Source organism: Marmota flaviventris, chromosome 18 (assembly GCF_047511675.1).
Source record: "Marmota flaviventris isolate mMarFla1 chromosome 18, mMarFla1.hap1, whole genome shotgun sequence".
Lineage (NCBI taxonomy): Eukaryota > Metazoa > Chordata > Mammalia > Rodentia > Sciuridae > Marmota > Marmota flaviventris.
Genome location: NC_092515.1, coordinates 6,600,691 through 6,620,443, shown reverse-complemented (window position 1 = coordinate 6,620,443; position 19,753 = coordinate 6,600,691). Strand labels below are relative to the sequence as shown.

Here is a 19,753-nt window from a genome sequence, read left to right as displayed (position 1 = left end):
CAGTGGGGCATGCCTGTAAACCCAGCAGCTCAGGAGGCTGAGGCAGGAGGATCACAAGTTCAAGATCAGCCTCAGCAACTTAGCAAGGCCCTAAGCAACTTAGTGAGACCCTGTTAAGGATTAAGCAACCCCTGGGTTCAATCCCTGGTACCAATAAATAAATTAGTTTTAGACCTATGATAGGATTGCCATTCTCATCAAGTACATTAATATATATTTCCCATAATTGCTGAAGCCATTACTTCCCAGGTTTTCCTTGGCCAAAGTCCAGACCCTGGATAAGGCAAGTTTGGTAATCTAGCAGCTGGATTTGCCAGGGTAAGAATGTGGGGCTAAACATTTAGCTCTAGAAAGAATGGAAACCTTATGTAAGGAAGACTAAACACCTGAGACATTTATAGAAAAAAAAAATCTCACACTCAGCACTTGGGAGTTCCAATGGACTTATTTATTGACCAATAGCACTATTCTTCCATCTCCATTCTGAGACCAGCAAACCAGAAGCAGCAGGTTTAGCAGGCAAAGCCAATAGTGTATATGAATTACGTGTGTGTGTGTGTGTGTGTGTGTGTGTGTGCGTGTGTGTATAGGAAGGGGATGGGAAAAATACAATGACAGTGGTAACCAGAGAAGATGGGACCCAAGAGGGGAGCCCCATTTGCCTCTCAAATAATGCCCTCCCCCAGGGACATGGACAGTAGCAAGATGTCACTAAGAGTTGCCTGTAAGATCTGTTTTGAGAAATGTGTGATGGCTAAATGAATACAGGAAATGAAATGACGAGTTGATCACTACTTTGTTTTATCACCTTGTGGAATTTCCTCCTTTTGGACCTTTTCACGGAGCACTGGTTGGTCACTCGGGGGTAGAGATTTGGAGAATATCATAAGCCTGTTCTTGGATTTGAAGGGCATCCCATTGCAGAGACAGTATACTAAGTACACAGGGACTGGGAGGATGACAATGAGAAAAAGGATGATGACCAAGAATAGTCCCCATGACGGGTATGGTCGAAGCACCTCTTTTGACTGTGGAGAAATGGGAAAGGGGTTTAGAATATCAAAGTTCCCAGAAGAAGAAGAAGACATGTGGAGGGGAAAGTGGAAAAGGAACGAAGGCAGAAGACTAATGAGAACACAGGGAGTGGAATGTGATGACCAGATTCTTCAGCCAGGAGGTGATTAAAAAATCTGACCCCACTCCCTGGGGCTCCTGGGTCTGGGGAGGGAGGCTCACACCAGCTGAGTCCCAGGCGATGTAGGTCATGGGCTTCATACTAAGGTCAACCAGGATGATCACCAACAAGAATAGCAGCACAACTGGAGACACATAGCACCACAGCCTACTGCAGATGGAGGAGATGGGGCGGTCCAACAGGACAGCCATGTCTGCAAGGAACCTGTGAAAGGACAAAAAAAAAGTGTGGTGGCCCAGTCAGGCTTCCAAAATCAGACCACTTCTCTCAAACTACAGCTTTACCACCCTAACCCAAGCCATTATTAGCTCTTATTTGGAATATTATATAGCTCCCAGTTCTAGTTTTATACTTGACTATTCATTCTATCCTCCTATATAATTACATATATCTTTTTATTTATTTTTTATCCTTTTATGTTTTTTTGTACCAGGGATTGAACCCAGGGGCAATTAACCACGAAGTCACATCCCAGTCCTTTTGGCTTTTTATTTTGAGACAGGATCTTGATAAGTTGCTTAGGACCTCACTAAGTTGCTGAAGTTGTTCTTGAACTTGCAATCCTCCTGCCTCAGTCTCCCAAGTTGCTGGAATTACAGGTATGTGCCACCATACCAGCCATAGATATCTTGTTAAAAAATAAATATGATGAAACTGTCCTATTCAAAACCTCTCAATGCTTCATATTTTATTCTGCATAAAATATTAGGTCCTGTCATGGCTTATAAGGTCCTCGTAATCTGGCTCCTGTTACCTCCCCTCATCTCTTAACATTCTATTCTAGCCTCTCTTGACTTCCTTGTTCTTTAAGAATTCCAAGCATGATGCATATTCTGGCATTGGTATTTAATGTTTCCCTGCCTAGAATACTCTTTCTCAAAACCGTGTCATGGTTCCCTTCCTCATTTCACTCAGTAGTCTGCTTGCATGTCATCTTACATTCCAGGGAAGAGAAAGGCCTTCCTGGTAATCCTATCTGAATCATGCTTACATGCACTCCTACTCTGGATCATCTTACCTTACCCTTTAATTTTCTCCTGTCACTTATTTTTACTATCTTATTTGTAACTAATTTGTTTATCGCCTATCTACACCACTAGAATGTAAGTTTTGTGAGGATAGGAATTCAATGCATATCCCTGGTAACTAAAACAGTGTCTGGTGCATATGAAGCATGCAAAAAGTATATTAAATAAAAAAAGAACAGAAGATTTCTCAGAAGACCTTGAAATTAAGGATCCCTATGTCACTCTAGTTGGGTGAGAGCTGAGGCAACCAGGAAGGGTCCACTTTCCCTACAAACCCATGCTGTATGGGAGCCTGGGCCTAGGACATCACCTCTTGGCCCCATAAGCCCAGGCTACAGTAATGTTTTCACATATGATGATGAAGAAGATGGGGAGTACTATCCAGTATTCATTCAGCAGTCTCATGAAGTAGATGCCTGAAGGTCGAGTGAAGAAGAGGCCACACAGGTACAGGAGCATAATGATACCCACTGGAGAAAACATTGAGTCTGCATCAAGATCAAACGTCTAGCTAGATGACAAGGGCTAAATGGAGGTCAGGGTAAGAGTCTCAGTGGAGTTAGGGCCATGGGTGGGAATAGGAACAGAGGTCAGAGTACCTGTGAGCAGTGTTGTATGTTTTCTGAGGGAAGAGAAGGTGTCCTGGAGTGGGAGAATGATGCCCTGCATGAATCCTACCATGATGCCCAGCTCTCTGAACAGCAACAACAGAAAGAAGAGGAGAGACCAGAGGGCAGACCAGGGAAGAAATGAGGTGTATTCAGCAAAGATCAGGAATGAAAAGCTTTGGCTATCCTTAATCTGCAAGGAGAGAAAGGGCAGGAGTTAGTGTCCTTGAACTTAACAATAACAATTAAAAAGACAAAGACATGTTCTGCCTTTTCTGGAAAACTCCCTGAAATCTCTGAATCACTGAGAAAATCAGATCTCCAAGCTAACCCTCTGACATGGAAAACCAATCCACCTAGCATTACCCATGAAGGGCATTTGTGAGCCATAGTTCTTTGCATTAACAGGGTTGCAGATTATAGGGAGCTTCTGGGATTTTTTTTTTTCTGGTGCTATTAAAAGCTGAAATTTCTGCTGTGCAGAGGCTTTGAAGAACACATGGCATGTCTTCAGATATCTCTACTGACCTGCAAAAACTGATCCTGTATGTTGCATTCAGGTATGTAGCTGAGGACCATGTTCTTGATATCCTGGGGAAGGCTGTTGAGCCAGGTGTTATAGATGGAGGTTGGGTTTTCCCGAAGATCAGCAGGGGGATAAGCATCAGGAGGCAGTTTCCCAAGGTTTATCAGCTTTATGAGTGTTTCCACATTCCTAAGGATAGGGGATTAGATCAAATAGAATCCTTTGGCACCTTAGGAAGTGGCCTCCCATTTTCCCTTGTCCTCCAGGTCAGAAAGGTATTCACTAGCCTAGCATTACTGATCTAGGCAAGGTTGAGTCTGGAGTGAAACCAAAAGGCACCCATCTTCAGACATGAATTCGTTTTTGTGAGTCTGAAGAATTTCAATCAGAGTAGAAAAAGGGATCTTCTTGGGAACTCTGTGGTCTCTACTCTAGTGATGGGGACTATTATTACTTACCACATTTCCTCCTTCCTTTCTCAGACTCATGGGTAAAAACCAGCCTTCTAAGTGTCATATTATGGAATATCAGGGAGCAGTTTGCCTGGACTATGATGGGTGCAATGCTCCCAAGGAGTTGTGCTACATGAGAGAAACTGTTTTGGGGACTTTCTGATCTCACCCCTGCTGACTATTCCAGCCTCATCTTCCACCGTGACTCATTTAATATTCCATATTCTGGTCAGATTTAACCATGCCCTGTCATGTTATGATATCCCAGGCCATCCTCATTCTTCACTTGGCTAACTTATATAAATCTTTAAAAATTTAGTACATTGCTCTCTGAGAACTGCAATGGAGGGTTTTCCAATATTGACTGATAAAAGCAAAATGTAAGTTTCAGGAAAATAAATACAGTTTGATCACATTTTAGAAAATGGAATACTATATGCTGTTCTGATAATAGTCCTGTTAGATATTTGTACTAATCTTCTTATTGGAAATCTTGACTGGAAGAGCTAGGTGTGATGGCCCAGACCTATAATCCCAGGTTGTGAGGTAGTAAGATCTCAAGTTCAAATCTAACCTTAGTGACTTAGTGAGACCCTGTCTCAAAATTAAAAAATAAAGGGCTGGGAATGTGGCTCAGTGGTAAAGTGCCCCTGGGTTGAACCTTCAGTATCCCTCAGAAAGGAGGCTGCAAAATATTTTTAATCTTAAAATAATAAAAATGTTGGCAGCCAGGTGTGGTGTCACACACCTGTGTTCCCAGCAGCTCAGAAGCTAGACATGAGGATCTCAATTTCAAAGTAAGCTTCAACAACTTAGCAAGGCCCTAAGGAACTTAATGAGACCTAGTATCAAAATAATAATAAAAAAAGGCTGGAGATGTGGCTCAGCCTGGGCAAACCCTGGTACCTGTTGACAGGATAATAAGAATTTTATCAGACAAAATCTGAAATACAGACAAGAACAGAGGGACTTCCAAAGACATTTTATCCTGAAGGCATATGCTGAACACACACAAAAAAACTGTACATACAGTTTCCACTTTCATGACCTTTTAGATATAAAAGGGGGGCATACAAGCCAGATATCAAATGCTAGAGCCTGCCCAAACCAGAAGATCCCTCTTAAATCCAAAGGGTTACACCTTCAGTATAAAAATGACCTAGGAGCTTGCATCCAGTCCTTCCACACAATAGGGAATGCAAGGAAAGTTGTTTTAGAAATGAGCAAAACAAGGGGAGATTTTTAAAGTTTCTGACTTGTTGAATTTAAAGCCCAATGTTTCGTATCACCAAAACTTAGGCCAACAACTGAGTTTCAAGCAGTTTCTAATGCCCCTATACATCAAAAATCTTATTATTTCTGAAAGACTATGACTTGATCCTAGGCCTTTAAGAATTTCTATAGTGGTCCTCCAAGATGAACAAATAAGTAGAACACAGTCCAAGACAACCAGATACACAAAAACAAAACACTTTGAGCAATAACCACCAGGAACATGGCAGTAAAAATAATACTTATGGTGACTTCCACATGTTAGAATTATCAAGGATTACAGTAAAACTATATTAACTAATAGAAGACAAATTTGAAAACATTTTTAGGGAGTAAGAAATTATACATTAATCATGAAGATTTTAAAAAAATTTAGTTGTAGATGTACACAATACCTTTGTTTTATTTTTATTTATTTATTTATTTTGTGTGGTGCTGAGGATTGAACTCTGTGCTTCACACGTGCCAGCCCAAATATGAAGATTTTTAAAAAGTAAACAGAGGGGCTGGGGCTGTGGCTCAGTAGTAGAGTGCTTCCCTAGCATATGTGAGGCTGTGATTCAAGTCTCAGCACCACATAAAAATAAACAAACAAACAAATAAATAAAGGTACTGTGTCCATCTACAACTAAAAAAATAAAAAAAAAACTCAAAAGAACCTCTTGAAATAAAATAACTGTAATGTAAAATTCAGTGGGTATTTTGACATTCAGTCACAATGGAGTAACAGAGACCTGATTTACCCTACCACTGTATACAGCTAAACAGTTAAACAAAGTAATTATCTATAGATATTAGATAACAGCACAGGACTTCCTGAGATAAGAAAGCAACCGACTGACACGTGTCATACAATCACCCCAGTTTTCTGCCTGAAGATACATTCTAGTCTGCAGAACAGGGAGCAAGATTGTAAGAAAAGCATGATGGTCTCAATGAAGCAATAATGATGGAGTTCAGGGAGGCCAAAGCAGGGAAGAATTCTGGAGGAGATATAGCTATGAGAAAATATTCCAGAAATTTCCAAAGAGGTCTCCTTGAGTCTTTGCTGAATATTAAGATATATATAGGGGGAAAATCCACAAGGGCACGTAAAGAATAACTGCAGAACATCCAAGTTCTAGGTGAGTTACTCTGTAGAAATCCCAGGAAGGCCAAGTCTTAGAAGTGGGACTGAGCTACACTGGGGAAAAAGGCATCTCTAGATCCACTTTAATGAGACTTAAAAAACAGCTTCAAAAGGATCAGCCAGGTGTGGTGATGTGCACCCATAGTTCCAGCTACTGTAGAAACTGAGGTGGGAGGACAGCTTGAGCCCAGAAGTTTGAGGTCAACCTGGGCAACACAGGGAAATCCCATCACAAAAAAAAAAAAAAAAAAAAAAAAATCAAAATGGATAATAATTAAAGCACCTGCTAGAACAAGGTTCAAAACTCATTAAAGGAAGGTAACAAAAATCAAATACTCAAACATGTAAAACTCACAAAGTTCATTCTTCAGGAAAAAATTAATGAACAAATTAAGAAGGAGGAAAATGTGATTCATAATCAAGAGAAAAATCAGCAAATAACACAGACTACTAAATGACAGCATCAGCAATCAAGGATATTAAAACTATGTTAAGTCGTTTAAAGAAAAACATCAAACTAATAATTAGAGAAACTGAAGATATAAGAACAAATACAAGTTCTAGAAATTAAAATACAATACCTAAAATGAAAAATTCCCCAGATGAAATTAACAGCAGAATAGATATCAAGTTAAAAAACAAAAAATAAATCAAAATAACCTGGAATACAAATCATATCTCCATAATAACCCTGAATGTTAATGTCCTAAACTCATCAGTCAAAAGACATAGACTGGTGGATTGGATTTTTTAAAAATACCCAACATTATGCTATCTTCAAGAGACTAAACTCCTAGGAAAAGACATCCACAGACTGAAGGTGAAAGGTTGAGGAAAAAACATATCACTCATATGGAGTGTGTAAACAAGAAGGGGTTTCCATCCTCATATCAGATAAAGTAAACTTTAAACTTCAAACCAAAGTTAGTCAGAAGGGATAAAGAGGGACATTTTATACATAATAATCATACATCAACAAGATATAACAGTTTGTAAATATTTGTCCCCCAAACAATGGAACATCTACATATATCAAACAAACCCTTCTCAATTTCAAGAATCAAATGGACCACAACACAATAATACTGGGTGATTTTAACACACCTCTCTCACCACTGGATAGATCTTCTAAACAAAAACTAAACAAAGAAACCATAGAACTAAATAATACAATCAATGATTTAGACTTAATGGATATATAGAGAGCATTTCATCCATCATTAAGTGAATACACTTTCTTCTCAGCAGCACATAAATCCTTCTCTAAAATAGACCGTATGTTATGCCACAAAGCATCTCTCAGCAAATATCAAATACTCAGTCTTTTCCCTCACTCAGATAAATTGAATTCAGAGATACTACCCTGAATTCAATCAGATCAAAATTGAATGAAATTATAAATCAATGGTAAAATAAAAAATACAAGCTACTCCAACACCTAGAGACTAAATAATATGCTACTGAATATTTTTTATCAGGGAGGAGATAAAAAAAATTCTTAGAGGTAAATGAGAACACCAATACAATATAACAAAATCTCTGGGTAGCCCTAATCTATGAAGGCAGTGCTAAGAGGAAAGTTCATTGCATTGAGCTTATTCATTAAAAGAACACAAATACAACAAATAGATGACCTAACATTACATCTCAAAGCCCTTGAAAAAGAAGAACAAATCAACACCAAAAGTAGAAGACAGGTAATAATTAAAATCAGAGCTGAAATCAATGAAATTGAAACAAAAAGTTGGTTATTTGAAAAAATAAACAAAATTGATAAACCTTCATTACGCTAACAAGAGGAGAGAGAAAACTCAAATTACTAAAATTTGTGTTGAAAAAGGAAATTACGATGGACACTATTGAAATACAGAAGATAATTAGAAACTATTTTGAAAATGCATACTCCAATAAAATCTCAAACACATAAACAAATTTCTAGACACATATGACCTACCCAAACTGAACCAGGAGGACATACATAATTTAAATAGATCAATCTCAAGCAATGAAATAGAAGACACCATCAAAAGCCAGTTTGGTATGGGGTTGTGGCTCAGAGGTAAAGCATTCGCCCACCACGTGTGAGGCACTGGGTTCCACCCTCAGCACCACATAAAAATAAATTAATTAAAGTATTGTGTGTGAGGAGCCACTGCACACACCTTTAAGTCCTGATGCACCACGGGGATCTGAAAGATCACTTAGTCTGGCGCCTAGTGCCATGACTTGTGACTCAAGTCTTTTCCCTCACTCAGATAATAAGGTGTGGCCCTGGGAGTAGCCCTAGGAGTAGGCAACACCCAGAGGGGTTGAGCTACACTCACCTGTTCCCTTATAATCCTACCCCTTGCCTCATTTAAATGGTTTTCCCCAATAAAAGAGTTCAGCATGTTCGTGATCTCTCTACAACTAAACTAAAACTACAACTAAAAATATATATATATATTTAAGGAAAAAAAAGTCTACCAACCAAGAAAAGCCCAGGACCAGACAGATTCTCAGCCAAGTTCTACAAGACCTTCAAAGAAGAACTAATACCAATACTCTACAAATTATGCCATGAAATAGGAAAGGAGCAAACCCTTCCAAACTCATTCTATGAGGCTAGTATCACCCCGATACCAAAATCAGACAAAGACGTATCAAGGAAAGAAAACTTCAGACCAATATCCCTAGATACATAGACATAAAAATTGCCAATAAAATCCTGGCAAATCGCATACAAAAACATATTAAAAACATAGTACACTATGATCAAGTGGCTTTCATCCAAGGGATGCAAGGTTGGTTCAACATATGTAAATCAATAAATGTAATACATCATATCAATAGACTTAAAGACAAGAATCATATGATTATCTCAATAGATACAGAAAAAGCATTTGAAAAAATACAGTACCTCTTCATGTTCAAAACATGGGAAAAACTAGGGATAGTAGGAACACACCTCAACATTATAAAAGCTATCTAAGCTAAGCCCTGCTGAGAGCCACAGCCGAGTCTGTATGGCCCCTGGCATTCTGCCGCTGGCCGGCTGCCTGGGCAAAATGCCAGGGGCCATACAGACTCGGCCGTGGCTCTCAGCAAAGCCCAATGCCATCATTCTAAATGGAGAAAAATTGAAAACATTTCCTCTAAAAACTGGAGCAACACATGGATTCCCTCTTTCACCACTTCTATTCAACATAGTCCTTGAAACTCTAGCTAAAGCAATCAGACTGACGAAAGAAATTAAAGGGTTATAAATAGGAAAAGAAGAACCCAACCTATCACTATTTGCTGATGACATGATTTTATATTTATATAGAAGATGCAAAAATTCCACAAGAAAACTTCAAGAACTAATAAATGAATTCAGCAAAGTAGCAGGATAAAAAATCAATACCCATAAATCAAATGCATTTCTATACATAAGCAATGAATCTACTACAAGAGAAATTAGGAAAACTACCCCATTCACAATAGCCTCAAAAGAAAAAAAATAAAATATTTGGGAATCCATCTAACAAGGGAGGTAAAAGACCTCTACAATGAAAACTACAGAACACTAAAGAAAGGAATTGAAGACGATCTTAGAAGAGTGAAAGATCTCCCATAGTCTTAGACAGGCAAAATTAATATTGTCAAAATGGCCACACTACAAAACTGTTATACATATTTAATGCAATTCCTATTAAAATCCCAATGACATTCTTCACAGAAGCTAGAAACAGCAATCATGATATTCATTTGGAAAAATAAAAGACTCAGAATAGCCAAAGCAATCCTTAGTAAGAGAGAAATAGGAGATATCACAATACCAGACCTCAAACTATACTACAGAGCAATAGTAACAAAAAAGGCATGGTGTTTTCACCACAACAGATATGTAGACCAATGGTAAAACATAGAAGACACAGACAAAAATCCACATAAATATAGTTATATTAGACAAAGATGCCAAAAATATACACTGGAGAAAAGATAGCCTCTTTAACAAATGGTGCTGGGAAAACAACTAAAAAAAAATATTTAAGGAAAAAAAAGTCTACCAACCAAGAAAAGCCCAGGACCAGACGGATAAATAAATCTTTATATAGCAAAATGAAATTAAACCTCTATTTCTCACACTGCACAAAAAATCAACTCAAAGTGGATCAAAAACTTAGGCACAGGCTGGGGATGTGGCTCAAGCGGTAGTGCGCTCGCCTGGCATGCATGCAGCCCGGGTTCGATCCTCAGCACCACATACAAACAAAGATGTTGTGTCCGCCGAAAACTAAAAAGTAAATATTAAAAAAAAAAAAAAAACTTAGGCACTAGAATAGAGACCTTATGCCTAATAGAAGAAAAAGTGGGCCCAAATCTTCATCATGTTGGCTTAAGACCTGACTTCCTTAACAAGACTTCTAAAGCACAAAAAGTAAAATAAGAATCAATAAATGGGATGGATTCAAACTAAAAAGTTTCTTCTCAGCAAAGGAAACAATCAATAATGTGAAAAGAGAGCCTACAGAATGGGGCTCACACACCTCACATAGAGCACTAATCTCCAGGATATATAAAGAACTCGAAAAACTTACTACCAAAAAACCCCCCAAATAATTCATTCAATAAATGGGCTAAGGAACTGAACAGACACTTCACAGAAGAAGAAATACAATTGATCAACAAACATGGAAAAATGATCATCATCTCTAGCTATTAGAGAAATGCAAATCAAAACTAAGATTTCATCTCACCCCAGTCAGAATGGCAATTATCAAGAATACAAGCAATAAAAGCATTGACAAGGATGTGGGGTAAAAGGTACACTCATACATTGCTGGTGGGACTGCAAATCAGTGCAACCACTTTGGAAAGCAGTATGGAGATTCCTAAGAAAACTTGTAATGGAACTACATCTGACCCAGCTATCCTACTTCTCGGTTTATACCCAAAGGACTTAAAAATCAGTTTACTACAGTGACACAGCCACATCAATGTTTACAGTAGCTCAATTCACATGTGGTATATATACACAATGGAAGATCACTCAGCCTTAGAGAAAATAAAAGAGAGAAACCCACATTCATAGTTGGTGTCACCACTCTCTTTCAGCAATTAACAGGATAAATAGATAAAAAATTCCCATACATAGACTTGAACAAATATCAAACAAATTGATCTAATTGGCATTTATAGGCCACTCCATCCAACAATAGCAGAATGTATGTTCTTCTAAAGTGCACATGGAATATTTCCCAAGATAGACCATACACTGAGCCATAAAGTAAAATAAAGGAATTGCAACTATTTTCTGCAATGGCATTGATTATTACTATTATTACTCCTACTATTGTTTTTGTTACTATTATTATGTACTAGGGTTGGACCCAGGGGTGCTTTACCATTTAGCAACATCCCATAGCCTTTTCTATTTATTTATTTAGAGACAGGGTCTCAAAGTTGCTTAGGGCCTCACTATGTTGCTGAGGCTGGCCTTAAATTTGTGATCCTGTCTTAGCCCCTGAGTGGCTGGGATTACAGGTGTGCACCACCACGCCTAGCAACAATGACACTGAATATTAAATCATTAATAACAACTAAAGAGTTAAAACCCAAATACTTAGAAAATTTTAAAAATACTTCTAAATAGCCAAGGGTCAAAGAAGAAATTAGAAGGAAAAAAGTATTTACTATTTTGAGTGAAAACAAAACAATGTATCAAAATTTGTGAGATGTAGTTAAAGTGTTACAATTTACCACATTAACAAAATATAGGAGAAATAGATACCTAAGCAGGAAAACCATGGTTGGATATGCAATCATTTCAATAATTATGTAATAAAAGCTTAACAAAATCTCAGCACACATTTGTAAAAACTCACAGAAAACTAGGAACAGAATCAAAGTTCCTTCAACTTGATAAAAGATACCTAGGGGGAAATCCCAACAAATAATACACAGGTGAAACACTGCTTCCCCCTGAGAATAGCAAAATGCAAAGATATCCTATCCTACTCCTATCTAACTGAGAACTGGAGATTATAGCCAGTCCAATAAAGCAGAATTTAATTTAAATAATTTTTAAAAGATCAGAAAGAAAAAGTCAAATATTTATTTGCCAACCATGATTGTGTATTACAAAAACCTAAAGCTACAAGAACCAATACATGAGTCCAGCAAGATCCATACACACAACTCTGCTGCATTTCAATATACCAAAATTAGCAATAAGAAACCGAAATTTAAGGGTTGGGGTTGTGGCTCAGCGGTAGAGCACTCGCCTAGCATGTGTGAGGCCCTGGGTTCGATCCTCAGCACCACATAAGAATAAACAAAATAAAGGTATTGTGTCTAACTACAACTAAGAAATAAATATTTTAAAAAAGAAACTGAAACTTAAGCCAGGCACGGTGGCACATGCCTGAAATCCCAGCAAATGGGGTAGTTGAGGCAGGAGGGCTCTAAGTTTGAGGCCAGCCTCAGCAACTTAACAAGGCCTGTCTCAAAATAAAAAGGGTTGGGGATGTAGGTCAGTGGTAAAGTGCCCCTGGGTTCAAATCCCCAGAACTCTCTCCCCAAAAGGAACAAACTTCCCAACATTCAGTAATATAAATTAAAAACAAAACATTATGCTAGCTAGTCAGATATAAGAATGCATAGAATATGATTCCATTTACTGTATTAAAGACAAATCTATAGTGATAGAAAACATTAGTGATTGACTAGGTAAGGGAAACAGAAAATATTGACAGTTTACGAGACCTGGAATATATAGTAAATAGGTCTAACAAATAAGATGAGAGTGCTAATGAGACAGAGGCAATATGTAAAGAAATAATGGCTGAGAATTTCTGAAGTAAATAAAAAACAGCAATCTACAGACAAAAGAAGCCAAAATAACTCAAGAAAATAAAACGAATTCTCCCTTGGATACATTATAATGAAATTACAGAAAACCAAATAAAGAAACAATCTTAAAAGGTAAAAAGAGAGGTTACCTTCTGACAGCTAAATTCTCAACAATCACAATTAAAGCTGGCAGAGAGTGGTCTATCTTCAATGTGCTGGGGTAGAAAGGTCCTGCCACGCTAGCAATCTATAGGTAGATACAAGAGATTTCAAAACACAGTGAAATAAAGATATTTTAAAAGGAGAAAAACATGGAATTCTCATTAGCAGACCCTCACTGAAAAATCTGAAAGGATATTCTTCAAGTAGATGGAAATCATAAATGGAAGGCCTGGGTAACAAGAAACAATAAAAAGAAAATGGTAAAATAGGAGGTAGTACATCTAATCACATTTTGCATAATAAATGTAAATTTTAGAAAAAAATTTAAAATCAAAATACATGATGTAAAGTAATCACATGTAAATGCATATAGAGTTTTATGTCCCTTGTTTTGGAAGAGGATACAGTACTGATTTCCTTTAGACACTGAAATCAAGAATGCATACTGTAAATTCTAGGGTCATCATTTAATTGCTAAGAGAACAGAAAAAAAGTCCACTGAGGCCTTAGGCTCAATACTCAGCACTTAAATAATATAAAATAAAATAGCTAAATTCTATTTAGCTATTTTATTTATCTAATTCTATTTGATCAACTATTCTCATCAACAGAATGGGTTGTCAAGCTTTTTAAAGTTTTGTGCTTTAATAAATGGAATACACTACTTTAAGTTTTGAGTGAACTTGAATTTTTTTTCAAGGTTGAGGTCCTCTTTTATTGTAGTTATAATATGGAATTTTGTTTTAATCATTGTAAAGTTGGTATACAATTTACTGGCAAGAATTTTTCATCCATCACCACTATTTCCAATTCCATGTTATTATTCTAAACATAAACTCTATCCATTAAGCAGTAATTCAGCTTTCCCTTCCCCCAACTTCTGGCAACTTCTAATCTACTTTCTGTCTCTGTATTTATCTGTATACTGTATTTATCTATTCTAAATATTTCAAGTAAGTGGACATACAACATTTATCTTTTTGTATGTAGCTTATTTGACTTAGCATGCGTTCAAGATTCATTAAAGCTATAGCACACGGGGCTGGGGTGTGGCTCAGTGCTGGAGCGATTGCCTAACATGTATGAGGCACTGGATTCAATCCTAAGCATCACATAAAAAAATGAGTGAATAAATAAAGTTATTTTTAAAAAGTTACAGCATATATCAGAATGTAATTCCTTTTTATGGATGAACAACCCATTGTGTATATGTACCACATTTATCTATTTGTTGATGGAAATGTGGGTTGTTTTCAACTTTGGCTATTATAAATGATGCTGCTATAAACATTCACATCTCTCTCTGATATGTGATCAAGTATCTCTTTCAACAAGTATCTGTTCAAGTTCCTTTTTAATTCTTTTAGACATATACCTAGAAATGGAATTGTTGGGTCAACAAATTGTTTAACTTTTTGAAGAACTGCTAAACTGCACAGTAGTTTCACCATTTTAAACTCCAACCAGCAATGTACAAGGATTCCAATTTCTCCATTTTCACCAAAACTTATTTTCTTTTTTTAAAAAATTATAGCTAACAGTAGATGTGAAATAGTATCTCACTGTGGCTTTGATTTGCATTTCTCTAATAACTAATGCTGCTGAGCATCTTTTCATGTGTTTACTGCTCATTTGTGTATATTTGAAGAAAAGTCTATTTCAATACTTCGTCCATTTTAAATATTGGATTGTCTTTTTGTTGTTAAGTTGCAGAAGTCCTTTATATGTCCCAGATCTTGTCAAATGTATAATTTGCAAATATTTTCTCCCATACTTTAGGTGTTTTTTCACTCTCTTCATAATATTCTTTGATGAAGTCCAATTTATCTATTTTTTCTTTTGTTGCCTTTGCTTTTAGTGTTTGTTTGCTCTTGCAGTGCTGGAGACTGAACCCAGGGCCATGCACATTCTAGGCAAGCCCTCTATCATAGAGCTACATCTCCCTGCCTTTTTAAAGTTTTATTTTGAGACAGGATTTTGCTAAGTTGCCCAGACTGACCCCAAACTTGTAGTCTACCCATCTTAAAAAAAAAAAAAAAGGAAGCTTGAAGACTCACACATGTTAATTTCAAAATATATTACAAAATAACAGTAATGAATACAGTGAGATACTGGTATGAGAATGTCACATAAACCAATGAAACAGAATTAAGAGCCAGAAATGGACCCTCATGTCTGTGGCCAGTTAATTTTCAACAAGGGTGCCAAGACCACTGAATTGGGAAAGAAGTTTCAACATGAAAAGGTGCTAATTAGACTTCTACACACAAAAGAATGAAGTTTAACCCTTAAATTACATTCCTATGCAAAAAAGGAACTCAAAATTGATCAAAAGACTAAATTTAAGAGTTGAAACTGTTTTTCAATTCTTAGAAGGGAACATAGGGGCAAATCTTCATGACCATGGATTTGGCAACGGTTTTAAAAACATGCCACTAAAGCCAGGCATAGTGGCACACACCTATAATCCCAACTCCTCTGGAAGGCCTTATCTGGCTTGCTGAGACAGAAATTAACAGCTCTGTCCTCTAGTGATTTCCCACCACCATTCCTTCCAGTTATCACAAGGTATGACTGTCTTAGTACCTAATCCTTTTCTCCTTCTCTCTCCAAAACTGAAACCCAAAGGAAAACAAGAAATGTTTTTCTGATTCACCTGTCCAAATCTCCATGGTATACAAAGAGTATTTTCATAGTAGGGAAAACTGTCAGTGGATATAAGAAGAATAAGTTCTGATATTCTATTGCACAGTAAGGTGATTACAATTAACAATGTTGTATTAGTTCAAAGTAACTAGAAGAAAGAATTTTAAACAATCTCACTACAAGAAATGATAAATATTTGAGATGAATATGGTAAATACCCTGATCTTATATACGTTATATATATGTGTGTGTGTGTGTGTGTGTATAAACATCACTACATTCCATAAATATGTACAATGAGTAATATGTCAATGAAAAACAAGGGCTAGGAATGTATCTCAGTGATAGGGCACTTGCCCAGCATGTATGAGGCCCTAGGTTCAATCCTGAGTACTATGAAAATAAGTGAATAAAGTAAAATAGAATACATAAATCCCTAGTGGATGCTTTTGGAATTAAAGCCAAAGAATAAATAAGTTATCAGACAAAAACGGCTTTACTACTGAGAATCCTTTTGAATTTAATATGCTAGATGAACAAAAATTGTTAAATTTGGGAGTCCACAGTTAAGAATTCAGGAAATGGAGGGCTCTGGACAGTTCTCTGTATGGGTGTGGCCTTAAACACAATTTTGTGTATCTAGAAATAGAGTAATTTGAATGTTTATCATTTTTTTTAATATTTCTTTTCTTTCTTTTTTTAATATTTATTTTTTAGTTTTCGGCGGACACAACATCTTTGTTTGTATGTGGTGCTGAGGATCGAACCCGGGCCGCACGCATGCCAGGCGAGCACGCTACCGCTTGAGCCTCATCCCCAGCCCGAATGTTTATCATTTTTATCATATCTCTGTTAGCATATCCACTCTAAGGTAGATAGAGCTAGAAAAGGGTTCTGAGAAAGATAAAACATGACCGAGGATTCTATCCTGTGTTTTTAGCTATAGGGGAAAGTAGCAATTTGCAATTACATCTGAGGTGGAGATGTGAGAGTCTGGTTCTTTGTAGCATCTTTAGGATTAAGGTCTCTGAGTTCTGAAATTCCCTGGGACTTGGACCCTCAATTAAGAAGCTGGTCTTACTTCTCATTGCAGCGGTATGTGAGGACCGTAGCCCAGAAGCCCAGCACTGAGAGGATGAAAGTTGTAAAAAGCAATAAGGTGACCACGATGACCACAGCCATGATGAAGGTATCCATGACACAGTTGTTGGACTGGGGCATGTGCGAGGCTAAGGAGACAATGGGGCCAAAGCCTAGGCCCAGCTGAAACACAACTTGGCTCCCTGCTCTTGACCACACATTTACATTGTACAAAGCTGACACCTAAAAGGGAAAAGTCAAGTGTAAGAGAGATTTAAAGAACAAGAGGACGACTATAGCAGAAATGCTGGGGGGGAGTTGGGGGAAGCACAGAATGAGATGACACAGAAAGAAGGCCTTAAAAACAGGCAGCCATGATAACTTTTGAGGAAGAGATACCTCACCTTGGCAACCAGCAAATGTTGAAGGCCATATATTGCCCCTTCCAGCAGTAGACTCCGGATAAGGAAACAGAAGAGGATGAAATAGGGAAGTAGTACCAAGACATACATTACCTGAATTGAGAGTAGGACATATCAGCAATCATGTACCAGTAGGAGCCAAACAACAGTCAGCAGGGATCAAAAATTCTGAGTCAGGAATTAGTAGGAGTTTAAAAAAACTCAGCAGGAGTCAGGGGCTAGTGGGAGTAAAAGGCTAGAAGGAGTAAAAAATTAGATCCACATGTAACAAAGTGAGGAATGGGTTAGAGCTTCTGAGAATATCAACGAATAAAAAAATGGTGGCTCACCTTCCCAATGGACTGGAGTCCATTGATGATAAAAACACCAATGAGACACCAGGACACAAATAAGGGAAGGCTCAGACTTAAGACCGGTAGCCCACCATCCTCAATTCTGTCTGAAGCCTTCAAGGTCTGCTGGTACCAGAAGTAGATGGAGGGTGTCGTCCGTGCACAGGCTGGATCTGGAGGGACCTGGCTTTGGATATGCCTGCTAGACAGGGTAACCCCTCCCCTCTTCTTTATTCCCACTCACTTCCCTATACCTTCCCCTCCCAATTATTTTTCCTTCTCTCTTCCTTTTCCCTCCTTCCTTGCTCCTTTCTCCTCTTCCAAATTTCCTTCCAGCTATTTTCCCCTTCTCTTCCTCTCTCATTTCCTCCTCACCAAAGTCACTGGCATTCTTCAATAAGGGACATTTCTCCCATGGAACAGGGAACTGGAAGAAGTGGCTCAAGTAGAAGAGGATCCAAGAATTGAACACATTCGTGTATATACTGGTGATGAAGCACACCTGGAGACCAGGGAGGAAGTGGCTGGGGAGGAAGACTAGGGACAGGAAAAAGGAAGGGATCTGACAGAGCGCTGAGGGACAGAAGGGACTTGACCCATGGACGTTGGGATGTGGGTGGGGTATTAAGGTAGGCCTCAGCATCCCAGTGCTCCTCACCATGAAGCTGATGTACCCCACTCCACCAGCCCAGGGGCCAATGATCTTCCACAAATCCAGGCTACCCTGCTGCAGCATCTGGCCAACTGCCATCTCCAGGAAAAGGAGAGGAATCCCAACAAAGACCAGAATGATGATATAGATCATGAAGAAGCTACCTGTGAAAAGGATTTAGGAGGGGTTCTGAAAAACTTCTGGGCTTTCAGTACCCAGATTTATTCACAGGCCCAGGAAGACATGCTCACCACCAGCATTCATCTGTTTCTACATCCCTCACTGTCCCACATCTGGTCCCCTAGTTCCTAATTTCTGGAAGACCTAAATACCTAATTTCTACCCCACCCATGACCAGGTCTCCAGCCCTATCATCCTCCTGTACCTCTACCCTTTTTCATTCCCCCAGGTATTCAGGCACTTCATACCTATCCCACTCAAAGTACCAAGTCTCCAACATCTACATATCTCAGAGATGTTATAAATTGAAGCCTGGACAGTCTTCTGTCCTGCTAGCCCCTTATGAATCAAGACTTACAGCCTCCTTTGTGAATCCAGAGGTAGACAAAGTTCCAGAGCTGGGTTGGCCTCAAAGAGTAGCCCACCAAGGTCAGAATATAATAAAATTTTGGGGGCCAGAGTGGACGCACAAGGAAGGTACCTTCCTTCTCTGTCACTTCCACCTTTTCCTTCGAGTGTTTCTGCTTCAAGATTGAGGTAGCTGTCACATCTGATACAATATTTTGCTTGGGTTGGCTGTTGGCCCTGGTCTGAGCCTCAAAAGCATGGGTCTCCCAGGCCTCAGCCTTTGCAGTCCGGGTTGCCAAATCCTGAAACTCTGAAATAGAGGCTGCAGAAGACCAGGTGACTGGGTCCTTGCTTTCCAAAATATGGATTTCTGGGACACCATCAGTAAGCTTTGTCAAAGTAGATGAGGTTGTTTCCAGCAAGGATACTGAAGTGTGGGCCTCTATCTCCATCCCAGGAAGAGTCTCACGAGCATCTCTAGCTTCTTCAACAGAACGTTCACCTTTCTGAGTAGACCTTAAGACCATCAAAAACTATAGATTTCAGATTTTATAGTTAGGAATTTATTGAGTTCCAAGACAATTCTTAGTACTTCCTTAAACCAAACCTCATTTCTATCCCTACTACCACTGACATTCAAAGTGCATATGCATACACACAAACTCATATCCCTTTTACATAAGTTCTATATTTTTTTTTTAAAGTACCAGAGACTGAATCCAGGGACGCTTAGCCACTGAGCCACATCCCCAGCCTTTTTTAAATATTTTATTTAGAGATAGGGTCTACAGAATTGCTTAGGGCCTCACTAAATTGCTGAGGCCGGCTTTGAACTCACAATCCTGCCTCAGCCTCCTGAGCCAATGGGATTACAGGCATGCCCCACCGCACCCAGCAAGTTTTAC

At 38.3% G+C, this 19,753-nt stretch overlaps 1 protein-coding gene across 1 annotated transcript; it reads right to left on the bottom strand.

Annotated features, from left to right (window-relative positions):
• Nucleotides 1-426: 426 nt before the first annotated feature.
• On the bottom strand, nt 427-19,300 carry Slc6a16 (solute carrier family 6 member 16). Its single transcript, XM_027920343.2, has 11 exons — nt 18,859-19,300; nt 18,327-18,484; nt 18,044-18,170; nt 17,666-17,841; nt 17,319-17,429; nt 16,916-17,157; nt 3,360-3,546; nt 2,823-3,024; nt 2,534-2,693; nt 1,237-1,399; nt 427-1,028 (listed from the first exon to the last, which is right to left on the bottom strand). Exons 1-11 carry the CDS (start codon nt 19,298-19,300, stop codon nt 792-794), a joined length of 2,205 nt encoding a protein of 734 aa, XP_027776144.2. The 3' UTR covers nt 427-791.
• Between the last annotated feature and the right edge of the window lie 453 nt (nt 19,301-19,753).